We start from the raw sequence: 11460 nt of genomic DNA on the forward strand, positions 1-11460 counted from the left end.
ACTCGCCAGTAACAGGAGGATGGGCTCCAGAAGGCTTCGTGCTTCCCTAATGCAAAAATCTACCTTGTTCTTTTCCGGATTTTATTTTTTTTTCCCCCTAACTGCCCTTAGCCTAACAGACTAAAATTCATATGAGCTGTTCAGTGCGGCGTGTGGAAAGAAAGACACCGCCCTGTTGAGAGGAAACTGTTTGACCACACTTGGCTGGTAAATATAGTTCCCCTGAGCTGCTGGTGAAGCAGCTGCTAATGAATAACTGCTCTCCCTTCCTGGCCTCCCTAATTGAGAGGTCGGAGGAAATGACACCTCGCAGCAAACCCAGAGGCCAAAGCCTTTTGCACCACTGCACCCGCATTTCTGGGCACTAACGGGGCTGACACCAGCCCTCTCGGCCCTGGGAGGAAGGAGCCAGCAGCAGCAGCACAGCCATAACCACTGACAGCAGATGAACTGCAGCTCCTGGGGAGCAGGCTGCAGGCTTCCCCTCCGTGCTCATAGCTCTTCTGTATCACCTTGTGATCGCTGCGGGACCGTCTTGTGCAATCTGGAGAGCCCTAAGTAATTGCATTTGTGGCAGGTAGGGTCCAGAGCCAGCATCTGGACTGCATGGGGCAGTTTGAAATCCTGGTCCCTACTCCACTACGTACTGCATCACCACAGAGAGAACTCCGGTCTTCCAGGGGATTAAAATTAGAGTCAAACAGCCATGAGTCAGGCTCGCCGTTTTCCATTTTCTAATTTCAAGCCAGATTTACAGAAGTGCCTGAGACTCACAGTTCTCTCTGAACACAGCAGCAAGGGTAAGTGTTTTGTCCTGCAAAACCTGCCCTGAAGCCAAGCCTGGGGCTGGCTCCTTTCCTTCCCACAAGAGACTTCAGAGGGAATATTTTCTGTGCACAAAACAAATTTGGATGAAGCTGATGCAAAGCCTCGGGGCCTTTCTGCTGTTTCTGTAACACCTGCTGCACCCTCAGAGTTTATCCCTGGTTCGACAGCATTGCGGGATGCCTGGAGAAGTCTGCCGAGAACCTCGACTGAGCAGAAATAAAATAGGAGGTGGCGTTTCTCCCGGTGGCACCGGGCCTGCCCCGGAGCTCTCGGGCGCGGAGAACTGCCGCCACCTGGTGCCTGCGCCTTGGCTGGGCAGGGGGTGCTGACCCCCCGGTGGGTCCGGGGCTGCGGCTCAGGGGCAGCCCCTAAATCCTGCCTGAGAAGCAGGGCAGCCCTCAGGCTACCTGAGAATCGGGTGTCTTGTCCCCCAGGCTCTATGCTAGCAGGGGTGCCCAGCTGCTAATACCTGTAGGACCAAGAAGGTGTTTCTTAAAGAACCAGATTGGACGCAGCTGGGCTGGATTTCTTACTTCTTTAATGGTGCTGGCAAATTATAGAATGATAGGATGCTTTGGGTTGGAAGGGACCTAAAAAAGCATCTAGTTCCAACCCCAGAAGGGACACCTTCTGCTGGACCAGGTTGCTCCAAGCCCTGTCCAGGGGCATCCAGAGCTCTCTGGCCAGCCTGTGCCAGCGCCTCACTGCCCTTGCAGTAAAGAATTTCTTCCTAATACCTAATCTAAATCTACCCTCTTTTAACTTAAAGCCATTACCCCTTGTCCTGTCACTACATGTCCTCGTAACAAGTCCCTCCCCGGCTTTATTGTCGGCCCCGTTAGGTACTGGCAGGCTGCTGTAAGGTCTCCCCAGAGCCTGCTCTTCTCCAGGCTGAACAACCCCAACTCTTCCAGCCTGTCTTTACAGGTGTCCCAGCCCTCTCAGCATCTTTGTGGCCTCCTCTGGACGTGCTCCAGCAGGTCCGTGGCCCCAGAGCTGGATGCCATACTGCAGGGAGGGTCTCACCAGAGCGGAGCAGAGAGGGAGAATCCCCTCCCTCGACCTGCTGGCCACGTTTCCTTTGATGCAGCCCAGGATACGTTTGGCTTTCTGGGCTGCAAGCACACGTTCTTGGGCCATGCTGGGCTTTTCATCTACCAGCAACCCCAAGTTCTCCTCAGGGCTGCTCTCAATCCATCCTCTGCCCAGTCCGTATTGATAACTGGGGGTTGCCCCAACACAGGTGCAGGACCTTACACTTGGTGTGCTGGATCTTGCACTGGTGTGCTTCCAAATGGTGTACTGGTCCTGAGGGAGAGTGGTGCATCAGCCTGCCACCACGCAAAGGTCGTGGGGCTCCCAGCACAGGGTCTGGGGTGGCCATCAACACCCAGCCCTTAGGTGTGAAAGGTGCAGGAAGTGGGACCCCAACAATGGCAGAAGGCTCATGCCTGGAAAGGTGGGGATGAAGGCTGAGGAACTAAGAGTCCCCCAATGACGTGTCATTCAAGTAAACTGGCTTCTTGCAAACTAGTCCTCCAGTGCCCTTGAGGACACGCTGTGCCCCTGCGCTGGGTGCTGAGTGTTCCTTAGTTTAGGTCTGTGATGTATAAATTATCGTCTGTTCTTTCACTCTCCCTTGAGGTCTGAGGCACAGCTGAAGGCCTTCACAGTGTAAAAATTTATAATTTTTAAAAGTGGAAGAATAAGGAACAGCGACTTGCACCCTGTAAACAGAAGAGCCGTTGTGGTGGGAATAAGCTTATGCAAGCTGAACGTAGTGTATCAAAAGATCAGGCAAGTGTAAGTCACTGCTTCTTTAGAAAATAGCCTTCATCAAGATTAGTCTGTTGGCAGGATGTGAAAATGGGGTGAATCCACAAGACCTTCACAAGTAGCCAGCTGAGGTAGGACTCTGCTGTCAGTTTTCTGACTAAGTAAAGGCCTGTCCCCTCAACCCGTTCCTGTTGTGTTTGTGTAATGACGTTTTCCACAGATAGAATCATGCCAGTAAATAAGTATTTTTGCTAATGTCTAGTTTTGCTTGAGGAGCAACTCTAAGAGATCCTATTGCGGATAGAAATATTCTTCAGTAAATATTGTCTCTCTCCTGAAGTATCCCTGAAATTTAGCTCACGTGGCTGAGGTTTCTTCCAAATCATAATGGCTGGAATAGGCTCATTTTCTTTTGTGACATTTAAATCTCAGAAGCCATGATAGCAGCTTGAATATAATACCTTCCTCCTTGACAGTCTGGCCATGGATTCCGGTCTGGCCACGTTATAAAATAGATAGCTGCGCTCCGCTGTACAGCGTGCTGGCATTAGGTGCCTTTTGAGTCCAGTCTTGGCCCACCTGTTTAGAGCTGGTCTTGCTTGTAAGGTCAGTGTTCTCACCTTCCTTGTACGGAAGAGCCGATGAATGTCAGAGTTCTGTACATCACATAAATATTGGGCACAACTGGTGTTCTCTTACTGCAAAAGCAAAAGAGTTGCAACGCAGCAGGATTTTTCAAACACTATCTTAGAAACCTGGAATAAGGAAGAAAGTAACATAGCACAGCGCAGCTTTCGTATCTAGGTGTATGTACACATATATAGTGCTGCTCAGAGCTGTGTCAGGGTATCATCTCTCAGAGCACAATCAAAACGCTGACTTTTCAAATTACTGAAATGTTGTGTGGCTGTGTTGGGGCATCCTAAAACCGACTGCAGAAACAGGTTGGGGTTTTGGCTGGATGCAGTTGCCTCTAACCTCTGCCTTTTGTCACCGTGATGTGCCACGTTGAGTTGCTTTATAATGCCAAAAGCAGACTGAAAATGGATTGGATTTGGATTACATGTTTTTTTTATGCTATGTGATTTACAAAGCATGGTGTTGGGCCTAAGCCCATGCAGGAAGTTCCTTGAACAGAACAGGTGAGTCCTAGGTGAGTGCTGAACGCTGTGTTTACTTTGCACGAGGAGAACCTACTTCTGAATAAATCCTTTGTTATCAAGTCTGTCATCTGTAATTATTTTCATATGTCAGGTGTAACTTTGGTGTGAAATTAAAAGATCTATTAAGATTACAAGGTTGTCCACGTTGCTCTCTAACTCATGTTTGATGTGTTTTCGTTTCTTTTATTTAAATATTGTTGCAAAACTTAAATCTTGTTGCAAATGTACATTGTGTGGTATGAGGCAGGGTCTAGTTAATGTTGTAAACCCCAGCGGAGAAGGGAGGGGAGATCATCATCTCCAAAAAAATCATCAAGTGAAATGGCTGAACAGCCCCACGTCTGCTTCAATTATTTCCTTTCTTTGTGTTGCCTCAGGACATTAACCATCAGCTAATTTAGATTACAATGTGTTATATTTCTTTAATTAAAAGCAGGTAACTGTCAGATAACACGATAAAGATACTGTAGAGTATCTAGTACCTCCAAATCCTTGGTTTTCTGTCCCTTGGCCAATTTTGACCCTTGGGATGATTTTACTGAAAAGAGTTGTTAAAAATAATGAGGGATGCTGCAAAAGATTTTGGAAGATTCTAATGAATTATATGAGCTGGTTGTCTTAAATTCTGATAATTTTTTTCTTTATACGCCGGTACAATTCTAGCAGACTGAGGGCACCCCATGCTCTGCATAGTTCCTGCTCGGAAAACACCATCCGTGTGCATTCATTTGTACTCAAAATGTCTTATCGCATATAATAGCACTGCAAGTATTATTAATTATACTTGGAACAGGTAATTTTGTCTTGTCTGGCACAAGTCAAAAAGGATTAAATACAGCCTCCAGACATGGCTGCCCAGGGACATTTATTTGGGGAGGCTGCTGTAGCGGCGGCCCTGGGTGGGTTTTTCCTGTCGCCTGGTAACTCGGAACCAGGGGCTTGGTATTTACGGCAACCCTTCTGGAGCAAGTTATTTAAAACTCATATATCCTGTCTAAATGAATGAGAGTTTAGTAAAGCGCAAACACCACAGACAGTGCTCTCTGAGGCTAAAATTCCTCAGTTCAAATCCCCCTGTTTTCTACCGAGTGCTGAAAAATAATCAATTCCTTCTGTGGCGCCTCAGTAGGCCCAAGCCCAGATGTAAATTTCACCAAAAACTATTGAGTTAACACTGCTTTGCTCAACGTGTTTATTTAAAACCCCTGCTCATGGGGGAAAATGGTTACTAGTGAACTGAAGCTTTCAGACGTGTAAAACCCTAACAACGAGGGGATGATGCTTAACAAACATAGCCTGAATGCATCCCACCGGCTCAGAGAGGCTCCACGAGAAAAGAAAACCTCCCTTTTCCTTTCAGGCAGCAAAAGGGGCTCCTTGGGTGCGCTGCCGTTTCCCGGTGCCAGGGGCCTGGAGCCCTCGGTCGGTCAGCAGCCCGTAAGGCGCAGGTCGGGCCGGCAGCACGCCCCGCCGCCATGTTCCCGCCGCTGAGGCGATGCCCGCCCGCCGACCGTTCGGGCCCGCGCGGAGGCGGCGGGATGAGGCGAGCTGTCAATCAGCCGAACAGCGCCCTCCTGATTTGCTGCCGCCTGCGTCACGTGTGAGAGGCGGCCCGTATATAAGGGCGGGCGGGGCAGGGGCCCGCCGCCATTTTGTCCAGTGAGGAAAAGCGGAGCGGGAGTCTCGTTGAGGGTCGAGTCGGCTACGAATTTAGCGCGGGCTCCCTTCGCGCGCCCTCCCTCTTAGCATCGGTGAGGATCTTCACCTCGGAGGGCTGGGGGGGAGGAGGCGGCACCCGCGGTCTCGGTCCCCGGCAGGGCGGATGGAAGCGGCGGTGCCCGGTGGCGGCAAACAAAGAGCAGCCGCCATTTTGTAAAGCTGGGCCGCGGGCGGTGGCTGCCGCTACGCTGAGGAAAACCGGGCGGGGAGAGAGCGGGGAGGCCGCGGATTGCTTTGGAGAGGCCGCTCGCCGCCGTTCCTGCGTGGCCAGTGAGGCGAGGCGCGGCCGGGCGGGCGGTGCCGCGGGGGTGGTGTGGCGCCTTCCCCCCGCTCGGCGGGAGCGCCGCTTCCTCAGGCCGCGCTGCGGAGCGCTCCGGAGGGATTCCCCGAGCGCTCCCGGCCTGGCCTCCGCCGGAGATGGCGCTGCTTTTCCTCCTCCGCCGTGTGCAGCTTCCCCTGGATCCCGCTCCGAGAACAATGGAGCCCTTCTCCCGCGCAGCGCTCCCCCTGCGGCCCGGCCCGCGCCCTCACCCGGGGGCCGGGGAGGGGGCCTCAGGGAAACACCCCCTTGCAAAGTTGGGAGGCCTTAGAAGTGAACGAAATTCCTAAAAGTAGTGATTTACGATCTAACAGCTAGTTGTTTGGTTTGGTTTTAGACGCCTTCCCCACCACCCCCACCCCCAGTTCCACGCAGCTTAATGTTTCTATCAAATTCAGTTTCTGGAAAAAGCAACCAACAGCATTACTTCCTTGTAAGTGAATAAACACGTGCTGTATATTAAATGTACATGAGCTTTTTTTTTTTGTCCTAGCCATGCATCGTGACTCTTGTCCGCTGGACTGCAAGGTTTATGTGGGTAACCTTGGAAACAATGGCAACAAAACTGAATTAGAGCGAGCTTTTGGCTACTACGGACCTCTGCGCAGTGTATGGGTGGCAAGAAATCCTCCTGGTTTTGCCTTTGTGGAATTTGAAGATCCACGAGATGCAGCTGATGCAGTAAGAGAACTAGATGGAAGGTAAAATTAGCTTCTTGTGTGTTTGGCTTGCCTGGTGAAAAATCAGGAGGTGTGGGTAGTGATAGTCTGAATTGGGAGGCTTCAGCTGGCGAAACCAAGGACTTGGCACATTAGTTACACAGTGTTTATTTGTACAGTGATACAAGGATAGTGTTTCTTCATAGTGCAGGAATAGTGTTGGGATGGTTAATTTTACATTTTAGAGTTGGACTCTAAGTTAGACATGACTTGGACTTCGTGGTGCATGTGAGTTAAATCCAGGATGGTGTTGCTATAAAGAGGCAAAACTGATCAGGGAGACTCTGCTTGGTTCCTTCTGTGCCTGCTTTTAATGGCATGGCAAGCTTTCAAAAATGGCCAAACCTTTTGTTTGTTGTGCTGGAATCCACTTTTTTTTTATACTGACTACTGTGTATTTTGACTGATGTGTATAGACAATGGTTCTGCCCTTGTCTGTGCCTTTTGCCTCTCTCAAGTCCATAGGGCTGCTTGTGCATGCAGACTTGTCCCTGGAAATGCTAATGGATGTCAGTCTTTTTTCACAGAACCCTCTGTGGGTGTCGTGTCAGAGTGGAGCTCTCCAATGGTGAGAAACGGAGTCGGAACCGTGGTCCACCTCCATCCTGGGGCAGGCGTCCTCGAGATGACTATCGCAGAAGAAGTCCTCCTCCTCGTCGCAGGTACCCTAGGTCAAAGTACACTCATAGAGCTGTTGGCACTGTTACCACGTAGCATCCTAGAAGCAGGCTTTTTAAAAGCATGTTGATGGATAACATTCATCTATCTGATCACAATTTGGAGATGGCAAATGCTAAAAAAAAAAACCAAAGAAAAAAATACCAAAAAACCCCAAACCCCACAAAATCGAGGTGAACTTAAGTTGTGTTGAATGTTGGCTTTTGTCCTTAGGTCACTGTGCAAGTTGGTAGTCAGTGCCCTCTATCCTGGACTTGTCCTCCTTCCTCCTAAAATCTGCTCATCTTCTAGTCACACTTTCCCTTTCTTCCCCATACTTCAACTTAGGCTGTTCCTTTGCTTTATTCCATAATGGCAAAACATGACATACGGCAGCTTAGCATTTCCATACAGATGTGTTTCTCCGCTTTGTTTGCGCAATTGAAATACTTTCCAAGTAGGCAGCTGTTGAATAATAGACCGAGTAACAGTTGCTCTAAACATCTAGAATCTTGACACTTCACTGTTAGTTTGGAATTAAAACATTGGGTGACGATCCTGTCACTCGAGGTTTGCAAACCGAGCTCTAAAATAGAGCAGGATTTTTGGTAACTGACACGTTCTTGGACCCAGACTAGCTTGTCTGGCGGTTTAAGTCTGCAACGTGGTTTTTGCAGGACTGAATTTACCTGTTGCAGGTGAGTGAAGTCCTCACGAGTCAGGGTTTCGAGCTTACCCTTTTGCTGTTGAAAAATAACACATTAGGAGTATTTGTTAGCTAATAGATGGTTGTACTGATGGCTTGTTTTTCATTTTTTTTATGCTTTTTGGTCCATCTATTAATAAAAATGAACCCGTTACAGAGTCACCATCATGTCTCTTCTCACCACCCTCTGAGTCTGCATTAGCCAGTCAACTAGCCCTTTCAGCGTCATGTGACCAGCGCGCCCCATTCAGCTTGGCTGGTGTCGTTTCACATGACCCAGGCATGGCCAGTCGTCAGGTTGCACCGCCCTTTGGTTCCCGAGCATGCTGTTTTCTCTCAGCCTTCTCTCCAACCTTAACCAAATCGGCAGCAGCCACCTCGACCGCCCACACATTCCCGGCCAATCAGCTCAGCTGTTTATTTACCAAATGTCTTCACAACAACTACAGCAGCAGCCTTCGGCTAACAAAAAAGCAGGAAAAATCCACAACACCCCCTTCGCCAACCAACTAAATACAACGCAACATCTGGCAAAACCTTTTCAGCAAATTCTTCTTGGCAGTCAGTCCGGCAGCCTCACCTCACCATTTCTAGCTTGTTGAAACCAAAAACTAGTAAGTTTTTCCTGCTTATACAGTTTACTGCTGGTTAAAATAAGGAGTAAGCGGCTTATAAGTAATTACTTTTCTCAATCAAAGGCTGGCTGTGCATAATTGAGTGGTAACGTACATATGTTGCTTGAGAAAACTTTTAAGGGTGATATGGAAGCTCTTACACCGAATAACGTAAAAACCAGTATATTTGCATGTGAGATGCCAAACTAAATTTTTAATAAAGCTCTAACAAACTTAGCTTTTCCTTGCCAGAAAAATCCTATCACCTTTAAATGGTTTTACTAACAGTTTTCAAAACTTAAAACATTTACTTTTTGGGATGAACTGGGCCGAGCTAAGGTTATTATTTTTTTATTTTTTAATTTTTATTCTTTAAGAAAATAGTCTAAACACACTCTATGGCATTAAAAATGACAATCACAATATGCAGTTCTAATGTAGCGCACTTAATGGCATTATCAATATTTACACTGAGCGCATTTTCACTTTTTTCCACTTGGTATCTCTTTTATGTCGTGTTATGGACCTTTTTGGCTTGCATGGGTTCCAAAACATTTGGTCTGTGCTATTTTTTTTTTTTTTTGGAACCACTTGTGGGACTTTGGTGTGGTGTTCTGGGCAGTGTATTTAGTTGAAATGGAAAGTGTTGCATTGGACAACTCTGCTATGAAGCATTCTTAGTTAAAGTGAATTCATGGTTGGAAACGTGCTGTTCACACTGAGCTTGGTTTTACTGCCTAATCTTTCCATGCCTTTTACTGGATGATGGATGCCAGTTATTCTTGGCACGTTCCCTGGGCCCAACAGTGAGTTTGACAAGTTGGGAAATGCCTCACCCCATTAATGCTAAAAGAATTGATAAAAAGCCTCACATTTCTTTTTCTGGTTCTAGATCACCACGAAGGAGAAGCTTTTCTCGCAGCCGCAGCAGGTATGCATCTGTTAATTCCTGCATGGGCCGTTTTGTCCAGGAGGTTTAAAAACAAACAGGAACAGCTGAATGTTTGGGCTGTATGCGTTCAGAGACTCCAGGGCAAGCGCTGTAACCCAGTAAAAGGGAGGTAATGGGTTTGCTTCTGTCATTGCTTGATTGGAGTTCATATATTTACACAGCTATTTTAGGTTCCAGGGTTATCAGTTGAAGGATGTCAAGAATGGAAGCACTTATGGGGTTTTTTTTGTTCTGCAGCTTCCCAGCGTTCCTGTCAGTTTTTCCCAAAACTTCTGTGTTAAGGTGCTACACTCCCCCAGATGCTGGGAGCCACAAGCAGATAAGAAACACAGTGAGCGCATTCTGCTGTCGTGGGCTGTAGAATGCCAGGTGGTAATGGCCCAGCACTGTAACGCAGTTCTGTGTTAGGCTTTTTGAAGCTCGCAGAGTTTGGAGGCGATCTTTACGTTCCTGTAGCATAGTGCTGCGTTACTGTCAGGGGTGCGTAAGCGCATGTGGGCACAGTGTCAGCAGAGGCACTGTCGCTTGCTGTCTGAGCGAGCAGCTGTACACAGCTGCAGAGGGAGAGATAGATGCCTGTTTGCAGCACAACTTAAGCTGTGTTGTATGGCTCAACTGATTGTTCTTACCTGAAGGAAAGGCTAATGCCATGATCTTCAGTGGGTTTCCCCCAGATGAATAATTAAAAACTTTTTAACTCCCTGAAGGGACGCTGTTCCGATAGCTTTGTCAACCCAATTTAGCTTTGACACTGTAATCATTTTGGCATTGTGATCTTGAACAGGTCCCTCTCCAGAGACAGAAGAAGAGAGCGATCACTCTCACGGGAGAGGAATCACAAGCCTTCTCGTTCCTTCTCCAGGTCTCGCAGGTAGGATGAGCCTGTTGGTGTTTTGAGCAAATGCCTAAAAATGATTTGGTGTCTGGGGTGATACTGAAGAAGGCTGTGGTGGGGAGCTGTCTCTAGTGTCTTACGAGGTTCTTCACCTTGAAAAATTAAATACTTTATTTAAATTTATTTAATTTATTAAATGAACAGTGGTTTTAAAATGCATAAACATAATCACTGATTTGGGCTGGGGGGGAGGGCTGTGTGTTAAAGCAAAATCTGCTGCTCTTGGCACCTGGGTACTAATGTGTCTGTTCTTCTTCAGTCGCTCCAGGTCAAACGAGAGGAAATAGGAGTATGAGGAGCTGTGTACAGGAAGTCATTAGATCTGAGGACAGGAGGAGTATGTACAGAACATTGTTTTGTTTTGAAACTTCATAAAGCTAGGTGCATTTTTAAGATGTTTTAGCTGTTGAACTTGCTTTGTTCCTTGTATCTTGTAACAGGTGGCAAATGTAAAGATGTGAATCTGTATATGGTTCTGAGCAGAACATATGATTTGTAATATTAATCGCTTTACAATATACCATTATACATAATTTTGTGTTTGTGCTGAATGGTGAGCAGTTTGTCTTGCGTAGATAGAAGAATGCTTCTGGTGTTGATGTGCTTGGGCTGTGTTGTGCTGGGATTCAGCTCTTGGGAGGAGGCACGCGATGGAGACATGCTCATTGCAGAAGCGTGGCTGTGAGCGGTGCTAGTCATGCAGGGGGAGATGTAGATGCTTTGTAGTACAGTTCTCTGAGCTAGTCGGGAATGTCAAGCCAGTGGTGTGCGAGGGGAATGGCTGGGCTGCAGTTTTAGCCAGAGCTCTAGTTCTGACTTCCATTACCTGGAACAGAGCTACTTTATATCATGTGAAATACAATTTTTTTTAGTGGTAGGGTCAGTTAATTTTGTACTTTAGAGTACTTGCGTAGGTGATTGACAGACCATCTATTCCAGAACCTCCGAATAGACCAAATACACAGCAGCACTGCAGCTGGAGTGGATGTGTTGAGTGTGTAATGGTACATTGTAAAAGTTAAGAATTAAACATTTCTTTACTGTACAAGAATTTTCATGTCACTTGTAAAATGTCTTTTGTGAGATCCTTGGGATTAAAGTTTTGGTTACAA

The 11460-nt window shown here is 47.4% G+C and overlaps 1 protein-coding gene across 1 annotated transcript; it reads left to right on the plus strand.

The window, feature by feature from the left end:
• Window positions 1–5400: 5400 nt before the first annotated feature.
• Window positions 5401–11460, plus strand: SRSF3 (serine and arginine rich splicing factor 3). The gene is made up of 6 exons (XM_005239626.4): window positions 5401–5518; window positions 6299–6506; window positions 7052–7186; window positions 9394–9432; window positions 10238–10324; window positions 10608–11460. The coding sequence occupies exons 2-6, from the start codon at window positions 6301–6303 to the stop codon at window positions 10633–10635; spliced, it is 495 nt and encodes a 164-aa protein (XP_005239683.1). The 5' UTR covers window positions 5401–5518; window positions 6299–6300; the 3' UTR covers window positions 10636–11460.

The sequence above is a fragment of the Falco peregrinus genome, chromosome 16 (genome assembly GCF_023634155.1).
Source record: "Falco peregrinus isolate bFalPer1 chromosome 16, bFalPer1.pri, whole genome shotgun sequence".
Classification (NCBI taxonomy): domain Eukaryota; kingdom Metazoa; phylum Chordata; class Aves; order Falconiformes; family Falconidae; genus Falco; species Falco peregrinus.

Excerpts from the sequence above, each read along its gene's own strand:
- SRSF3 (XM_005239626.4), top strand. The coding sequence starts at position 6,301 with ATGCATCGTGACTCTTGTCCGCTGGACTGCAAGGTTTATGTGGGTAAC. Across the intron at positions 9,433-10,237 it reads TTTTCTCGCAGCCGCAGCAG|GTCCCTCTCCAGAGACAGAA; the intron begins GTATGCATCTGT and ends GATCTTGAACAG. Across the intron at positions 10,325-10,607 it reads TCCTTCTCCAGGTCTCGCAG|TCGCTCCAGGTCAAACGAGA; the intron begins GTAGGATGAGCC and ends GTTCTTCTTCAG.